We start from the raw sequence: 18,399 nt of genomic DNA, 5'->3' as shown, positions 1-18,399 counted from the left end.
GGGGGCGCCCAGGCGAGATCGGCGGCCGCGCAGGGTACGTGGGCCGCTCGGTCTGTGCCGGGCGCATCCTGACTGCGCTGCGCTCCCGTGGCTTCCCTTAGAAACAACCCTTCAACTCCCGCCCCCAGGCTGTGCCGTCTTGAGGCCACTGGCTCCTTACTCGGGAAATCCAGCCCTTCAGCGTCTGCACCGCAGAGCCCCAGGGCGGGGCCGGGGAGGTGGGGATGCGGCCCGCACAGGGCAGAGGCCCCGTCTAACTGTCTCTCACTGTGTTTGCAGAAGAAAACGGTCTGTTGGTTGGAGGGACCCGAGCTGAAGGGGGCCGGGGCGCCACCGGCAAGGATTGCCCCTTCTGCGGGAAATCCTTCCGCTCAGCGCATCACCTCAAAGTCCACCTGCGAGTGCACACAGGTGAGGGCGCGCCTCCTGCGGGGGGCGGGCGGCCTTCAGACTGACTGGTGCGATCGGCGGGGAAATGCTGGGTTTATTGAGGCCGCGCCAGTGAGACAGTCTGTGTTTCTCGTTCCTGATCTGAGGATGGCGTCTGTACATTGCGCCAGGGGCAAGTGGGCGTGTGTGGTGATGGGGACCCCAGGGTGTTATCTCCCTGCTCTCCAGGTGAGCGCCCCTACAAGTGTCCGCACTGCGACTACGCGGGCACCCAGTCCGGCTCACTGAAGTATCACCTGCAGCGTCACCACCGTGAGCAGAGGAGCAGTGCAGGCCCGGGGCCACCCCCTGAACCGCCACCCCCTTCCCAGCGGGGTTCCGCCCCACTGTCTGGAGCTAAGCCAGCTCAGCAGCCTACTACCTGGGTGGAGGGCACCGCAAGCCCCCGGGCCGCCAGCAGTACCGGTCCGGGTTCCCGGCGGAAGCCTGCCAGCCCCGGGAGGACCCTGCGCAATGGGCGAGGCGGTGAGGCCGAACCCCTGGACCTGTCCCTGCGGGCAGGGCCGGGAGGTGAGGCCGGGCCAGGGAGTGCCCTCCACCGCTGCCTTTTCTGCCCCTTTGCTACTGGAGCCCCCGAGCTCATGGCTTTGCATCTCCAAGTACACCACAGCCGCCGGGCTCGGGGTCGCCGGCAGCCCCAGGCCGATGCATCTCCCCCCTATACCCGAGTACCATCAGGAGAGGCCCCTCCCAGTCCTCCTCTGGAAGGCGAGGAGGGCCCTGGGCTAAGATCAGGAGAGACAGGACTGGGGGGTCAGGAACGGTAGGGAACCCTCTTAGGGGTGATTAGCTTAGTGAGCTTTCCCCGCAGGAGCAGGGAAGCACTAGAGGTAGTTGGGTAGAGCAGCCAGCAGGGGCAGCGTGGGACCCACATCCCAGCCCCAGGCCGACCAGAAGTGGAGGGGCAGCGGGCGAAGGAGGGCGGGCAGCGGTGCCCACCCAGCAGCCCACGGGAGTCACAGTGCCTTAGAAATGGCAGAGGTGAGGGTCAAAGAGCGGGGTCCCAGGGCTGGCAGAGAAGGTTGTGTCCCTGTTGAGGAACCACTCTGCCAGTTTTCGCTGGTCTATAGGCCTGAGAGTTTATTTTTGTACAAGGGGGTGGGGGTGGGGGGCACTGTACCCTTCTAGCCCCATCAGGGGCCCTGTAGACGTTGCTATTTTTGGTACGATTCCTGTCATCCCTGTCGCAGAGTTGTGTCCCCAATAAACAGGTGTCTTGAGGCACAGGGTCCTGCGTCGGTCTGCCTGTGTCTTACTCCCTTCTTTGGTCTCTTTCATCCAGGAAGTTCACCTTTTCAAGCACCCAGTTATCACTCAAAAGAGCTTGTGTGTCCCAGGCTTCATATTTGGTACCTCTAGGTGGAGCCTAAAACATCTAACAAGTCACTTAGGGAGCTACTCATGCATCTGGCCTGAGTACCTCACCGGAGAACTGCGGGACCCCAGTTTGTCTGTGACCAGCTCAGCCTGCAGAAGTGGGTGCAGTATAGGAAGAGAAGCTCCGGAGTTCATTGAGCCCCTGGGGGCCACTGTGCAGGAACACATTCGCCTGGGCTCATGCATAGTCAGCTTTGGGCCAGTAAGGCGTAGAGAGTACCTTTTATTCTTGGTTTTATTTTCTGTGTTCTACTTAACGGGTGGTGGAGGGGAGAAGTGCTCAAGTTAAAACACCTTAATCCAGAGGATGGCTCTGGCTCCTGGGAGGCAAAGTGTGAGTACATTTAATATAATATTATAATAACAATAATTACATGTATAAAGTCTGCAGTTCCTGCCCTGCTCTAGTATTATGGTTTGCAAAGCTCCATTTCGTGTGACACCACGGGATGGAGTCACCAGGAGCTCCCCTGACCTGGCAGAAATGTGTCTTCTCTGGGTGTCAAGATGAGAAGAGGAAGTGGGCTGTCAGTGCAGCAGTGTCCTGGGGGTGTGCAGTGGCCCAGGATGGGGAAGGGTTGGAAGAGGGAGGATTTCCCACCTCCAGGGTATGAAGGCAAGCAGGTGTGGCCACGCTGGTTCCTGCAGGAGAAGGCACCAAGCAGGGGAGAGCTAAAGATAGCAGTAACAGGGGGATGCTTTGTTCCTCAGCCCTCTTCCCTGTCCAGAATGCAGAAGAATTGAGTGCTGTCCTAGTCCTCCTTAGGTGTCACTGCCATCCCAGCCCAAAACGTGCTGGCTCTGCTCTAGAAGCCAGGAGAGAGGGAGATGGAATAAGAGACGGAAGGTGCTGACTCCCTGGCTGCTGAGGTGAGGAAGGACATTACTCTCAGGAGGGGGCCTGTGGGACATGGGGGAAAGGATGCTGACTCACCTCAGTCACAGAGGCGTGGTGGGGTCACTCAGGGCTCGAGCATGACTCTGAGGGCAGAAAAACAGTGAATTTAGAGACACATTCCTCGTTTCTCTCTCCCCTAAGCCTGCTTCTGTTAAAGGCTTTTTTAAACTTCTGAACTCGATGCCTCTTTGCAAGGGCTGGGGGAGAGGAGCACAGCGTACTGAACTAGAAATCCAACCTGTAGCCTCAGCTGGGAGCACAAGACCACTGGTTCCCTCTGGCCCTCAATGGACTGAATGAGAAAAACCCACCCAGAAAGAGACCACAGAGATCACCCATCCTTCACCTTACTGCAGGGACTTACCTGCCAGGACAGCCCTAAGATCCCTCCACTGGCCAGGGTGGGAGTGCTGCTCCCAGGGTGGGGGGGTTGCACGCTGGGGCTGTTTCTTGGTCCTGGGGACACATCTCCGGAAGAGTCAAGTGTTTCTGGGGCTAGGGGGGAAGACTGGGTGAGAGCAGGTATAAAACTGCTCCAGATTACCTTAAGCAACCAAGCTGCTCCATCAGGGAAGAAAAAGCTCCATAGCAACAGGAAGCTGTGAGTCACCAGAGCAATCCAGTTGCAAGAGAACCCCCCCTACCAAGAGGCAGGAAATTGTCAGCAGCATCATTAGAGCAACCAGGGAAGAAGCGACAGGAAACTATAAGGATTGCTGTGGTGAACCAGGAGGGTACAACACGATGCTGAGGCAGTTTCCATGGAAACCCAAGAAGTGCTAGAGAGAGGTACAGAGGAAGTACTTCTTAGCAACAAGCTGCTGTAAGCATCACCCTAGCAACCAGATGAAAGGCTCTTTTAGCAATGGGAAAGCTGTACATAGTTGTCATGACAACCGGGCTATTTGGCTAGAAAAAGGAATTGCTTAGCAGCAGGCAGCCTGAACATCACCATGGTGACCCAGCTGTTGGGAGCCACCCCTTGAGAGGTGCCTCACCCAGGGAAATGTGCTTGACGTCCAGATCCCAGGCCTCCTCCTCGACGCGGGCAGGCAGGGAGCAGGCTCCCGGTGAGAGGCCGGGAAGGGAAGGGCCGGCATGCTCAAAGGATGACACGGCCACGGAGGCCCGGGTGCGGGCAGCTGCAGAAAGTGGGGGGTGGGGGTGGGGGTAGGGGTGGGGTGCTGGTGTGGGAAACCCTGCCTGGCTCCCTGGACCATCTCAGTCTCATAGAGGGCCTCTCAGTTAATCCCACAGAAGTCGGAAGAGATACCCATTCATTACCCTTCCTGACTCCCACCAGACCTCCCCATTGCTTGCATTGTTAGTAACTCTGGGGACTCCCCCAGCACCCTGGCCCTCACCTCTCCCGGTAAGCAGGGCACTCAGTGTCCGTTCCCCAAGGGCTTTGATGTCCAGGAAGGGTTTATTCCCAATGCCCATGGACACCATCTGCTGCACTCGGAGCTCTAGGGAACAGACACCCTGTTAGCAACCTCCTGCTGCTCCTGGCTCCACCCCTGCACACCATGGCTGACTCCATTTCCCTCCCTCCCCACTCATTTCTCCCTCTCATTTCTCTGGTGTCCGGCTACTCTTCCCCTTGACTATCATGACATGGATGGTGCAGTGTCTGTGACTTCCTCCTCAGATTTATGTAGAATTCTGCCCATTTGGCATCCTGGCCACCTGACTTTGCTTCTAATGTTCAGCTTCCCCTTATCTTGGGCATTATGGAAAAAACTCACATTTTTAAATATTATTGCAGTTTACAAAGTGCTTCCATGTATTCTAGCTTATATTTTCCCTATTACACTAAGATGAAGATACTACTATTTAATTTTTCTAAGGACTAGACAGATTCAAAAATTAAAAAAAAAAAAAATCTGAACTAAAACGAAACCAACTAGCCAACAAACTACTTCAGATCACACAGCAAGTGAGTGGTACCTATTCTTAATCCCCATCCAGGGTGCACTTTCTTCCTTTAGCCCCACCATTTGCTTCCCTGAAATTTGTTAGCTTTCTCTTTCCTTTCGGTACACCTTAGACTGATTTCTTTATTTCTCTCTCTCCTTTTTTGAGGTAGTATCGTATTTTGCAGTTCAGGGTTCAAGCTGGCCTTGAACTCACTATGTCGCCCAGGGTGGCTCTGAACTTGTGGCAGTCCTGCCTCAGTCTCTGAAGTGCAGAGAATACAAGCATGCGCCACCAAGCCCGGCAGCCTTAGACTCCTCTCAAACTCAGCCATCTCCCTAAAGCCAGATCTTGAATCTTCTCTTAACTCATTCCTCTTCCTTTACCCTATGCTGTTTTTCCCAGAAACCCCTCTATTGTCAGAAAGCCTCCAGCCACACTGTCTCTGTTACTCCCAGTACCCTTGTTGTGGGCTGCCTGTCTCCACAGTAGCTGGGCAATGGAACTTGTCCACTTGAGTTTGACCTCTGGTGAGGCTGCCTGCAAAGTGTATGCCTCTCGTGCACGCCGCCGGCGGAACCACAGTTCAAAGCAGAGCCCGCTGTCCCCGATGTTTTCTGTCAGCCCCATGTCAGCAGTCTGAGGAAGGACAGAGGGCAGTGAGTGGAGATGCGTGAGTCCTGGCTACCAGGTACCACTTGGGCAAGCACTATGTTTAGCCTGGCATCTGGTGGATGTTCAGTAAACAGTGCCAAGTGCTCTACATGTAGTCTTCACTGCAACTATAATTTACAGGAGGAGGAATGAAGCCCAGTAACACAAAGCAACTTGCCCAAGGTCTAGCCAGATCATTAAAGTGGGGATTGGAACCTGTGTCTGTATTATTTCAAACCTGGGCCTCTTTTTCTATATGCTACTCCCTCTGAAAAGGCCAAACTAGTATAAGAGGACAGAGTCTAGGAACCTTTGGAATCACTACATGTTGTCTGATCAGGGTTATAGATTGCTATGAACATTTATGTGGCTGGTTTCCTAAAGCAAGGATTCCCTCTTTTTGGTCTTATTTTGGTTAAGTTATCTAGAATGTCCTTTCTTCTATACTCCTGGGACCATCCCTAACTCAAAAGCCATGCGTGTCCTTACTGGGAAACATTGCTTCCATTCTGGCTTGAGATGCCTGATAAGTCTCCCACATGAACTATAAGAAGAACGCAATAGAGTAGCCCAGTGACAGGGACTTCTGCCACCCCCTGATGACTGATTGCAAAGCAAAGGTAATGTCGATTCTGAATCTGGGTTTGTGCTGAGCTTACAAAGATGTTCTCTGAGTACTCAAGAAGAGTGCCAGCCCTCACACTTCAATTCTAGGCCACGTACCTTAAAAGCCTGCTTGTAAACAAAGCTCTCAGATCCCCCCTCAGCGCCCTTGAGCTTGCTGAAGAGGAGGAGGTGCTCAAAGAGAAAGACATGGCGAAGGCACTTCTTCCGGCCACAGGTGACAGTGAAGGGGTCCCGATGCAAGAGCTGTCCCTGCTCCTTCAGATCTATCTGAGGAAAGGAAAAGAACAGGCTCTTGGCCAGGGGCCCTTTGTGTGCATTTAATGAGGAGTAAAAATAGATTTGCAGAGCAAGGAGACTCATGAACTGGTCCTCAGGCAGTCAGGAAATCAGGGAAGGCCTTAGTCCAGAATGCAGCCCTTGGTCACCAGGCCCAGCAGACCCCATCCAGCAGCATAGCTCCATTCTGAAAACGGGAAGAGCCATTGCTTGGTAGGGCTTTCAGCATCCTCTGGGGAAGCCTTTGTATGCTGAGGACCCAGGAAGAGAACCAGCAAAGAGCTGGGGTGGCTCTGTCCCAGAGGAGGTAAGATTCTAGCCTCATCCAGAGTCTCAGGGCTAGACAGACTGGGCAGAGAACAACTATGTGTCAGGCACTGAGTGTGTACAGCACAGATAGGGAAGGTAAGCCTTAGGAGGAGGAGAGCACAGGGCAGATATGGGAATGTCAGTCAGACTGTAGCTTCTTTATTTACAGATGAGGAAACCGAGGACCGGTTAAGTTCAATGACTGAGCCTTGGCCACCCAGGTTAGAAACCCCAGCCTGTGACCCTCAGACCTTAAGTCTGGTTCTCTTGTTGCCAGGCTATGCTACTTCTAAGGCTACAGGGCTAGGCTGTTTGCAGGAGTGACTGGAACCAGGGCCTTACCTCACAGCCTCGCACTGCCTCCACAGCTAGCAGGTCTCTGCCACGGGCCTCTTGTTCCCGGAGCAGCTGCACAGCAGCCCCGAGGGCCTGGCGCTCAGAACTCGGCTCAGGCCCAGCTTCCCTCAGAAGCTCATCTAGGAGCCGCCCATACCGAGTCAGTTGTTCCAGGGGCTGCTGCAGGGCCAGGGGCAGGTAAGGGCCACCCTCTGTGGAGCCCTGGATAGGGATACAGACAGGGATGAGGGTAAGGGTGGGAGCCTGTGGGAGCCAAGCTCTGGGGGCAAGTGGTAAGGAAGCTGGATCCTTGCTTTTGGGTGTAGGTAAAGCCCAAATACACTCAAAAGTAAGGCAAAACACTCCCTCCCAGAAAGAAGGCAGGCAGAGGGCCTGCAGCACATGCAACCATCCTGTCCTGAAGAGCTGGAAGAACCCAGGTGACGGCCCTTCACAGCCCTCAGCTCCTAGCTTTCAGAGTCACTTTCACATCTTTTGATCCTCAGAGCTCTCTGTGAGCGACTATTACTCTCCTTTACCAGATGGAGAAAGAGGCCCAGAGGAATCAAGAGTCTTGCCCTTGATCCCTCCGGATGGGGACATGGATAAGAACCAGCCTCGCCTGGCTTTCAGTCCAGGGCTTGTCCCACCCGGAGCAATTCTGAGGAGGGACTATTGGTAGCAGGCACTTCTGGGCACTTCCAGGAGAGCTTTTATTCCCTGAGGGGTTTTGAGGTGGGTTTCCCAGACCCTCTTTCTCATGAAGGCTGGAGCGAAGTTTACCTTGGATGGGGGGCTGAGGGCAGCCAGACAACTCTCCAGTTTGTGTCGGTGCTTCACATACTGGGCGTAGAGGCCGAACTGGTCCCCCTGCACCAGCAAGGAAGAGGTGAGGCGTCCTTCAGGAGGACCCAGCAGGAGAACTACCCGCCACCCACTGAGTCCTTCAATGCAGCCCAGAGGTGGAACAGGGAGCACTCAGGCTGCCAGGAAGCGAGGAGTCCAGGCAGTACTTGAAAACAGGCACAGGCTGAGTAGAACTGGACGGGCCCAAAGAACAGGGCTATGCCCCACAGTCCTGGACCACTTGAGGGGGCAAGGGCAGTGGGCACTGAGGAGGGACAAGGGACAGGGCTGCAGCATGGGAAGGAAGACGACTAGGAAGACATCGTGGTCTCTGCAGTGTCACTCACATGGCGGAGGAAGCAGGCCCCGATGCGCAGAGGGTACGTGGCACAGCCCTGCAGCTCCTGAAGAAAGTGTGTCCGGTGGAAGCTGCGAAGTCTTTCTCGGGTGCTCAGGACAGCAGCCCAGGTGCCCCGAAGTTCAGGAGTCAACTCAGGCCCAGGGGGTGGCACTGGCTCGCTCAGGCTGGTCACATACTCCTGCTCACAGGCAATCAGTTCAGACACCAGACGCTGCTGGGCACTGTAGGTGCAACCAGAGTGGCAGAGGAAGTGTCACCTGGCACAGAAAGGAGCCACACTCCCCACAGTGTCGTGTTTTTCCTGCTGGTCAGTTGGGGCTGCCTCTCGGGCACCAAAGGGGCCAGGCTCTCACCTGATACTCCGCTTGCGCTCCATCCGGGGGGTACCTACTCCCCAGGGACCATCTGGCCCTCCAGCCCGGCCCAGCAGCACATGTCCCCTTGGCGAGCACGTCCTGTCTACCACCTCAGTGCTGGTGACCTCCAGGCCTCGGATCAGCACAGCCCTTGGGGGTTTGCCCTCTGCTTCTGGAGCCAGCTCGGGGGCCTCCTCCTCATAGTCCTCCCCACATGGGGCCAGGGAGCAATGGGATGGGGCAGCCCGTGGTCCAGGACTGCTGGGAAGCAGCAGGGAACTGAGGCTGGGTGAGGGGCTATGGGAGCCCCGCTGGGCCCCCGCACTGCTGGCACTGTCTGCCCGTCGCCGCCTGTGGCCCCTCGGACTGGCTTCCTCTCCCAGCTGCTGCTGAATCCTCTTCTCCAGCTCTTGGCAGCGGGCGCGGCAGCGACCCCACTCCCGCAGGGCTGCCGGGCTGCCCAGGTCCAGGGCCAGGGCCCGCATCTCCTGGAAGGTGCCAGCACTGGGTTCTGGGGCCCGCCGCAGGGCAAGCGCTGCCAGCAGGGCCTCACGACCAGGCCCAGCACCTGCCAGCCGAGCAGAGCCCTCGTCCACCCACTCATGTGCCTGTAAAGCCAAAGAGTTGGAGATGGGAGAGAAAGGGTGAGGACCCACACCACCCCCAGAAGCTTGCAATAGCTCTGGCCCTCTTGCTGATTAGGTTTTCCAGTGCCTGCCACCCTCCCTGCCCTCTCGCTGTCCTAGTGTGACCGTTTAACCGTCATGTCAGCTGGAGATGCTACTGACATGGGAGAGCGTAAAGAACAGCTAATGCTGAGAGTTCTACGGCTTGGTGCTAAGTGAGTTTCTGTATTGTCTCGGGTGTGGTCCTGGGAGCTGGAAGCCTACAGGGTATATTCGGGCTTAGTACCTGCTCTAGGCCATTTGGTAAGGAGGTGGGTGAGCAGAGCGACAAAGCCAAGGCGTGGGCTCCCGAGTCCTTGACCACTCTCTCCACGCCAAAGAAAAGAGGGAGTTGGCACGGAAGGGGCTCTGTACATACCTGCTGGAAGAAGCGCTGAAGCCGCAGGGCCCGGTGGAGACCACTTTCTACCTGCTCCAGCCGCTGTTCGAAGACATCCAAAGCCTTCTGGGAGGCAGAGTCCTCTTGCAGAGCCAAGGCCTCCCGTGCCTGGGCCAGGCGCTCCTGGGGAGGGAGGCTGTGCTCAGACCTGGGCTGCACTCCCGGTCTCCCCTGCCCTCGGTGTCTCTTTTTCTCTTCTCACCTGGACCTCGGTGCTGAAAGCCCGGAATCGCAGCTCTGTCTCCTGCAGAGCAGGCAGGGACTCCCCAGGCAGAGCAAAACTGGCCAGCTGCTCCTCTCCTGGGCCTGACAGCCACTGCAGCACCTGAGACAGGTGGAAGAGCGGGCTGTGAAGGAGAGGCTGGGACCCAGTGCCAGCTCCACCACCCTGACCCACAGATCCTTGAGTGACAGATCTAGTCTCCTCTGTCACATGCAGTTGGTAGTTGCGGGTGATTGCAAGTTTCCACAGGGACCCAGTGAAAACCTGGGTGAGAAGACTTTAGAAAGCGCCAGACGAGGCTGTGCTGTCAGTGAGCACCGAGGGAGCAGGATGAGAAGTCCTGGCCCAGCCTAGGGGGAATACATAAAAATGGTGAGGACCAGGGGCAGGGTGAGGGCCTTTTGCTTTGTTTTGTTTTGAGACAGGGTTTTGCTATAGTGAGGCCTTGAGCTCACTATGTAGCCCAGGCTAGCTTTGCAGTCATGGTGATCCTGGCCTCAGCCTCCTGTGTGCTGGGATTACACGTGTGCACCACCACATCTGACTGGATGAGGGCCATTTGGGTAACAGAGCCAGGAACAATTTCATCCTGGACCCCAATGACTGGTGGACAGACACTGCAGGCACCAGGCCTGGTGAGGCTGCTCAGAATCTGGTTGATGCATGTGAATGTTTGTGTCCAGCTCTAGTTGCCCATTACAGTGGCAGAGGAAGTCTTATGCTGGTTCAGAGGTGTTTGACCAAGAAGACATGGTAACGTTTCCTCAGAAAAGAGGCTGGAGGCTGGGTTGGGACAGCCTGCAGATAAGAAGTCTGAGGGTATTCCCACACTAACAATAACTACTAGTCTAGAGTCATTTCCTGAATTTATTTGGTCGTCCCAACCACCTGTGTGTTAGCTGTTACCATTCCCGTTTTATGGATGAGAACCTGGGAACTCAGAGAAGCTAAATAACTTGCCCAACACCTTACACTTCACACTCTTAGTTTCTATCCAGATGTCCCCCAAAGCCTCATGTGCTACAGACGGGGATATGGGAGGTGATTGGATTGCTGGAGCACAATACTCATCAGTGGACGAGCCCATTGATGAGCTGAATGTGATGTTGGGAGGTGAAGCCTAGTGGGGGAGGTGGTCACTGGAGGCGTGGCTAGGGAGGGTCTCTCTGCTTCCCGCTGCCTCGCTATAAGCTGTCTCTCCTCTGCTGTGCCACTCTGCCTTGGAGCCAGCTGACTATGAATGGAAACCTCTACACAATGTGAGCCAAAACAGACTTCTCCTCCCTGAACATATGGGGTTGGGTAGAATGTCCCAGCCACAAGAAAAGAACTACAACACAGAGTCAGAGCCCAAACTGAGCACTTTAACCATCAAATCATGTTTTTAAACAGCATTTTAAATGAGAGTGATGGGCCTGGGGATACAGCTCAGTGGCACAGGGCCTGCTTGGCGATCGTGAAGTCCTCGGTTTAATTTCTGGTATCGCCCCCAAATAAATACATGGGAGTGAGGGGAGCTAATCATTCAGCAGGCAAACAAACAATAGGAGATGTACCCTTGGATATTGGAATAGAGGGGGCCAGTAGGCAGCATCCTAGGAAACAGCCCTAACAGTGCTAACCCCGTTAGCACTGACCCTGAGAGGTCCCTTCCCCTGATACGCACATGCAGGTCCATGGTGTGTGCACTCACCATGCTTGGGGTTAGGAGGAATGACCAGATTCAAAGCCCTCTGACCCCACATGGTAGCGTAGGGTAGAAAGCAAATCCCTATGAGACTCAACCCCAGAGAAGAATCAAGGTTCAGAGAAGCCAGGCTTTTTTTCTTTGAGACAAGGTCTCACTATGTAGTTCAGACTGGCCTTCAACTCACTATATAGTCCGGCCTGGCCTTGAACTCAGAACAATCTTCCCGCCTCAGCCTCTCAAGTACTGGGACTACAGGTGTGTGCCACTACACTCAGCAAGAGAAGCCAATCTTATTTCTCAATCTTCCTTACAAAGGCAGTGGTTCCTCTTAGGGGCTTGCAGTACCTTCTTCCAAAGTGGAGAGAGGTGGGACCATCCCATCCTTGGGCTTAGGGGGATGACACTGCGCAAAAAGTTGAGGCAACCTGCCTGGCAGTGTAGCTAGAGAGCCAGTGCCAACAGATATTCATTATTATTATTTTACATATGAAGGTAAGTACTCCAAAGTCAGTCGGCTCTTTCCAGGATCCCCAGGAGATCCCAAGCATTTCTAACCATCACTAAGGATTCCTGACCAAATATAAACAAAGTGAAGATCCGGCTTCTTGTCTTTGCTAGTACTAAGATTCTCCCACCTTTTTGGGTGTTTTGTTTTGTTTTATTTTGTTTGAGACAGGTCTCACCATGTGCTTCAGGCTGGCCTTGAACTCACTATGTAGCCCAGGCTGGCCTTGAACTCACAGCAATCCACCTGCCTCAGCCTCCGGAGTAATGGGAACCCACCTTGTCAAATCTCCCATCTACCACGCCTATCCTCCAGGGGTGGTGAGGAGAGAGGGAGGGCTGTTCTGGGAGGATTACCATCAATGCTAATAAGTACCAGAAGGTGGACTGGAGGCCAGGGTCCCAGGCTGAGTGGGGGTGGGTATGGGACCCCAGCTCACCTGCTGGAGCCGGTGTAGGCGCTGCCGGTGCTCCTGCCGTTGCACTTGCAGGTTGGAGAGGCGCACAAGCTGGTGAATGGCCTCATCCACCTCTTGATAGAGGGTAGCTGGGCCCGGGCCCTCCAGCCTGGAGAAGGAGAAGAGGCCGAATGGACCTCTGTCCAGCCTCTCAATTTGTCCTTGCACCTCCAGGGGTGCAAACACGACAGTGGTATAGCACTGTGGATCACAGTATGGGCTGGACTTTGACTGCTTGAATTTGAACCCTAACTTTTCCATCTACTGAACTAGCTTGGTCAAAACTCTTAACATTTCTGATCCTCCAAGTCCTCAAAGTAAGTGTAACTAGTACACAAGGACACTGTGAAGGCTAAGAGACAGTGTGTGCAAAAGCACGGTATCTTGCCCAGATATAGGCGTAGTAAGAATTATCTGGCAGTTAAGGTTTCCTGGCAGCCGTTGCGGTCTACCACCCCCACCTGCCTCCGAACACTCATCTCCCGTACTTGCTGCTATGGGTGGAGCGTAGCCTCATCAGGATGGCTCCCCCGTCCCTCTGCAGTGCCGTCAGCTGGTGATCAGCCAGCACCTTCTGCAGAGGCTCAGGCATTCCCACTGCCTCCTAGGAGTGAGGAGCAATTACAGTTGAGGATCCACTAGACAAAGCCCACCCTGGTCCCACACCTATCCCATCCCCCACCACCCCATTCATACCTCTCCCTCTGACTCTGCTGCCCTCTCCAGCTCTTCAATGGCCTGCCGCACAGAGTCCAGCACACCTTGGCACAGGCTACACAGCCTTGCCACTTCCTGAAACCCACACGCAGGGATGGAGCTCAAGGTCAGAGTTTAGAATAGGGAACCTAAGCCCTAGGTAGGGGCAGCCTGGAGAATTGAACGGGGGTGGGGGGGTAGTACTCAGGACTGAACCTAGTGCGTTATACACCCAATCCTTTCTATATTTTATTTTGAGATAGGGTCTCCTTAACTGTTAATGAGTCCTTGATTGATCAATATTGCACATCTCTATTTGTTTTCATGAGAAGCCACTTTGAAGATATCAGTATGTAATACAACAAGCATTGCTAATTTCCTACCACTTTGTAACTCTGTATTGTTTGTACTGTTCTTTTGCTATTTTGTAAAAGGTTGTCTGTTAACGTTTTCCTCCTTTTAGTTTTAAAATTTAAAAAAAAAAAAAAAAAAAAAAAAGAGAGAGGGTCTCCTTAAGCGGCCCAGTCTGGCCCAGAACTTGTGCTCCTCCTGGCTGAGTAGCTGGAATAGTATGTCACCACGCCACACAGCCCAGACTTTTATGGAGGTAACGCTGGGTTCAGTTATGATTTTGTTATTAACTGCATGACATTAGGCAGGCCTAGACGCCTCAAATCTCATTTTCCCTCCTACTAAGTTGCGAGAAGACAGGACTCTGGGTTAAAGAGATGATACCTGCCAGCAGCTAGCACGGGCCTGGCACAGCTTGTTAGATGTGCATCTCCTTTCTCTTCTGTCTTGCAGGGTCTTTGCCCTGCCAGACCCTCCTTTCTGCCTCTCAGGTCCACTTCCCCTTTTCACACTGCTTACAGACATGCTACAGCTCAGAGCACATTTATTTTTCTTCTTGACGACTCACAGCACTTGGATTGGTGGAATCATGGGAGATAAGTGCTGGAAGAACCTTTACAGAGTGTATCACAGTTGCTGCACTTTGCAGATAAAGATCTTCAGGCCTGGGTACTGGTGCAGGGAGCAGGGAAGACAGGGTGCCATACCCAGAAGGCAAGTAAAGTAACTTGTCCAAGGCCACATGGAACACACCCAGCCTTTCCCTCTCAGTACTTTCCAAAAGCCCAATGACACGAGTCTGAACTCTTCTAGTTCTTCTGTGACTTAATCTCCCACCATAATTTATATGCTAGTGAGTGTCATATGAAGAATTTAACATAGCCCATCTGTTTCCCTGTGACAAAACGCACAATATTCTGGCCAGGGCCTGTGAACCACAGATACTGGCTGAGTTGGATGGAAACCACATGGATCTCTTATCTTCTAGAATGTTCTCAGCTGGGCTATCTAGGGCCTCCCAAGGCAGATGGTGGAGGATGCTTACCTTATGTATCTCCACCCAGTGGCTGGGAGAGGGGTCCCTGTGACCTCCTAGGTCCCACTGCAGCTCCTCTGGCTTGGCCACTCTTTTGAGATCATTCTCTGACAGCCACTCAGCACCCTATAGACACGTGAAGGTAGGGAGTTTCTGCCTGGCACCGAGGGAATAGGAGACCAGCCTGGGGGTCCAGGCAGCCCCTTCTGCTCTTCTACTGATAGGAGACTAGGGAGTGAGGGGCTCAAACCTGAAATCCACAGAGTTCAGTGGGAGGGTCACCATGAGTGAGAATCAGCAGCCGCTGAATAAGGGGAGGGTCTCCTGAGTCCTGAAGGCAGAGAAGAATAACCCCAAACTGTGGGCAACCGGGTGGCCTGGAGTGGCCACCAGGGAAGAGGTGGACCCAGGGGAAGTGCTCGTCTAAGGAGGAGTTACCTGAAGTTGACTCAGAGCAGGAATGAGTGCCGGCGGCAGTGGGGGCGCTCTGCGGAGATCCAGCAGGACAGACAGTCCTAATAACTGGAGGTCAGGCCTGTGAGGCAGGAAGGACAGGAGGCTGCAGTGCGCGTGTTGGAGAGTCAGCAGATAGGGCAGAGCAGAGGCACAGGTCTGACTTAGTGTTCACAGTCCTCAGAGCAGTTACCTCAGTTACTTCCAGTACATTAGGGAAGAAATGTGCAAAGAGCCAAAGTCTGGGACGTGTGTCCACAAGGTGGTAGCCTAGCACTCAGGAGCTGATGCTCATGTGACTGTTGTGTCAAGGGGTTAAGGTCTGGAAAGTTAATGGTTCTGTTTTGGAAAGGTCTGAGTTCACTACAGTCTGTAGCTTGGTGTCTCACAGGCACTTTGTGAATCAATGTCCTGACAGTCTAAGTAGTGTCTTAGGACACTGAGGTGGGCAGTGTTGACTGTGAACTTCAGTGGAGATACTATCCTGGAAGTCAGCACTCAGTAAGGTCAGAGGTCAATGACTTGAAAATCTGAGGGCTGAAGAAGTGTCCTAGAGGTCAGAAGGTCAGGTCCTCATGACTCAGAAGGTTAAGTCCAGAATGCCAAGGCTCACCGGGGTTACCTGAGCAGCGAATGGAGGTAATGAAGAACGGTGCTCAGCACGTCTCGGGAGGGTGGGGGCTCCTCAGTTGGACACGGTGGGGTAATGGTCAGCAGAGCTCGCCCACTCTGGTCTACCCCTCCTGAAGACACAAAATGGCCAGGCTGTCCTGGCTTGGCACAGTCCATGGCCACTTCCTCCCAAGCCCACCGCAACCTCTCTCCCCCCAAGCCTTTTCCTTTGCCAACTGACCAGTCAGGACAAGGAATCCAGAGGCCATCAGACCCCAGGCTATATCAGAGTCCTCAGAGACGTAGGCGGGAGGGGGCTCCTCCGGGATGCTGTCTACTTTTCCTTCCTGCAAAGGCTCCAGGGGCTGTGTTGGGAGGTCTGACAGCGGCCTCTCTGGACCTGTAGATCCTGCATAGACAGGGGCAGAGCTGTGGGCCTAAAGTGAGGGTGGGGCTGGCTGCTGAGCCCCCAGCCTAACCCCAGCTCCTGTTCCAGCCCCCTCTTCCCCTGGGGCCTCAGCGTCTGTTCTCACCTGCCACACACACCAGGCTTGGTCTCTCTTGCTCTCTGTCTCCAGTGCCCTCTTCTATAGAAGCACAGTCTTCTGGGGGCAGAGGCTCTTTTTCATCTGAGGGCGTGGGCTCCTCTTTGGGCTCCACCTCTGACCTTCTAGTGCCTTTGTTCTCATCCTTAACCAGGCTGCACGCTGGAAGCTTGTTTTCATTTGGTGAGGGCAGACTGACAAGGGCTCCGTGGTGGCCAGCCTCCTTGTCCCCAGAGTTGAGTGGGGCACTGTCCCCTCCTCGGCTAACAGCCCCTCTGCCTGCAGCTCTCTTCTTTCTCCTGTTTCCTTTGCCTGTTCTCCGAGGGGTACCAGGTGGTCCTTCAGGACACTGGCCTGCTCCAGACTCTCCTGACCGCAGGAGGCAGGATTCAGAGGCTTCCCCCAAGGTCTCTGTTGAGGGTTCAGACACCTCCACTTCCGCTGCATCTGGGACAGTTTCAGTTCCTGGGGGAGACCCAGGGGAGGCTCCAGTGCTGCTCCCCTCACCCGGTGGGCGTGATCCATCCTGGTCCTGAGCCCGAACCCCCAGGGCCTTCTGGTGCATCCATGCCCGGTGCCTCCGGTGCCGGCCTTTCCCTCCAGCACTCTTGCGGGTAGGTACTGTCCGGGTCCTGGAGAGGCCCGAAGAGCCCTCAGCATCTGGGGGGCTCCCCCTGACAGGCAGTGTCACTTCCAAAAGCTCCACGTACTCACCCTCTGGTCCCTCAGCCGGAGCATTGTGCCCATCCCCAGGACTCCGGGTGCCCAGCACCTCCTCAGGGAGTGGAGGGCTTGGAAGCCCTGGGGGTACTGAGGGCAGTTCAGGAGGCAGTGTGCCTGGTCGATGTCCAACCATGAGGCCCTCTTTGTGCACAAACCGAGGGCAGATGAGTTCAGCCCAAGGCAGCCGCTGAATGCCAGAGGGTGCAGACAGGAGGCAGGTACTGAGGCGACCCGTAGGTCGGTCCTTGTTGATGCCTTGCAGCCACTCAGGTGTAAACAGGTAGGCACAGGCCTCATTGGGCACAGGCAGCTCCTGCACCCGCCCACCCCCTGGGGCCAGACACTTGAGTGCCAGGTGGGGTGTTTGGGCTGCTGAGGGCACCACCTGCAGGTAGAAGTCTCCAGGGCGCAGAAGCTGCCAGGGAAGGGCTGCAAGCTGCACCACAACCTGCTCATGCAGGCAGAGGGGCCAGCCTTCGTGGAAGAAGAGGAATCCACTGTACTGGGCCTGGGGAGAGAGGCAGGACGCTGCACTCAGCGGGAGGTGGCAGTGGGAGTGGGTCCACCCTAGGCAGGACTGGCCTTACGCCTGGTGGGTTACACCTCCACAGGAGCAGGAAGGAAGATCTTATGGGTGTTATGTGGCAGAGAGGAAGACATTGGGACAAGTCAGTCCGTTGATGGCAGGAAGCTAGTGTGTAGGAGGGCAAGAAGTAAATCATTACAAAGATACGGTCAGCAGATGCCCTTGTCTTAGAGGAATCAAAGATTTGGGATTTTATAGCTGCAGAAATAAAGGCTCTCTATTGAGTCATATCTGGGGGAGTTAGTATCTTGAGAAATTTGTATGAGTGAGAGATGTCTAGAATTGGGTCTGTCTGCAGGATCAGGGTCTTTGGGAGTCAACATTTCTTAGAGCTAATATTTGGGGAAGATAAATATGCACTTATATGTGTTAGTGTCTGAACAGTCTGCACTTCTGTGGGTTGAAGTATACGGGAGGTCAGCAAAATGAGGCTGAAGGTCCTCTGGGCGAATCAGTATTAAGCAGGGTGCATGTCTGGGTGGGAGGAAATAAGCCTAGCTAGTCCAGAGCCAGGCAGTGGATCTCAGGGAGGTAGCACAGGGACGCAGTCACTCACACAGGCTTCCTGCTGAACCTTGGCAAGCAGGTGCTTGGCTGGTACCAGGAAGTCCAGTGTGTACCTCAGCGCATCCTCCCGATAAGTCCTCTCCACCACTTGGAACACCTGGCCCAACAGGGTAGGGGCTGTGGCTTCAAAGGGTGGGTACAAGGCAGCGAGCGTGCTCTGCACACAGTCCTCCACTGGCTCAGGCTCCTGGGAGAGATGAGACCTGGCTACAGACTCCTGGAGATACCCAAGCAGGGCTTCCTGGGGACTGTATTGGTCTGCAAGCAGCTGTGTCCTCCAAAGCCCTCATCATTATTTTTTTTTTTTTGTTCGCACAGAGTGAACACGCAGGAAATGTTGGCTAAAGGAGCCAAGATGGGTGTGGGGTTGGGCAGTCAGTTGGGGCCATACACAGGCCTAACAGCACTGCACACTCAAGCTGTGAGACCTTGGTTTTGTGAGCATAGGGAAAACACACGGGGAGAATGGGCTGTAAATGCATA

At 54.6% G+C, this 18,399-nt stretch overlaps 2 protein-coding genes across 5 annotated transcripts in view; one reads left to right on the top strand and one right to left on the bottom strand.

The window, feature by feature from the left end:
* Znf219 (zinc finger protein 219) overlaps positions 1 to 1,676 on the top strand; it is a gene marked incomplete in the record, with an annotated part of 7,507 nt that extends 5,831 nt beyond the window's left edge. Inside the window, 2 exon segments of the mRNA XM_013508578.1 lie at positions 280 to 411; positions 619 to 1,676. Coding sequence (XP_013364032.1) covers positions 280 to 411; positions 619 to 1,217 — 731 coding nt within the window.
* Arhgef40 (Rho guanine nucleotide exchange factor (GEF) 40) lies at positions 1,516 to 18,103 on the bottom strand (the record flags this gene model as incomplete). 4 transcript variants are annotated; one of them, XM_013508576.1, is given in 23 exon segments in its annotated part: positions 1,516 to 2,633; positions 2,762 to 2,808; positions 3,090 to 3,220; positions 3,724 to 3,867; positions 4,090 to 4,194; positions 5,104 to 5,281; positions 6,020 to 6,190; positions 6,851 to 7,066; positions 7,628 to 7,714; positions 8,038 to 8,272; positions 8,405 to 9,015; positions 9,452 to 9,595; positions 9,675 to 9,797; positions 12,330 to 12,456; positions 12,836 to 12,951; positions 13,044 to 13,139; positions 14,440 to 14,556; positions 14,681 to 14,761; positions 14,869 to 14,965; positions 15,506 to 15,626; positions 15,737 to 15,904; positions 16,029 to 17,271; positions 17,906 to 18,103. In XM_013508576.1, coding segments are annotated over 22 exon segments (4,551 nt in total), but the record flags the coding sequence as incomplete, so codon positions are not given.
* Positions 18,104 to 18,399: the final 296 nt, after the last annotated feature.

The sequence above is a fragment of the Chinchilla lanigera genome, unplaced genomic scaffold, assembly GCF_000276665.1.
Source record: "Chinchilla lanigera isolate Chin_1 unplaced genomic scaffold, ChiLan1.0 scaffold00149, whole genome shotgun sequence".
Classification (NCBI taxonomy): domain Eukaryota; kingdom Metazoa; phylum Chordata; class Mammalia; order Rodentia; family Chinchillidae; genus Chinchilla; species Chinchilla lanigera.
Note: the sequence above shows the minus strand (reverse complement) of the source record. Positions and strands in the feature narration are given on the sequence as shown.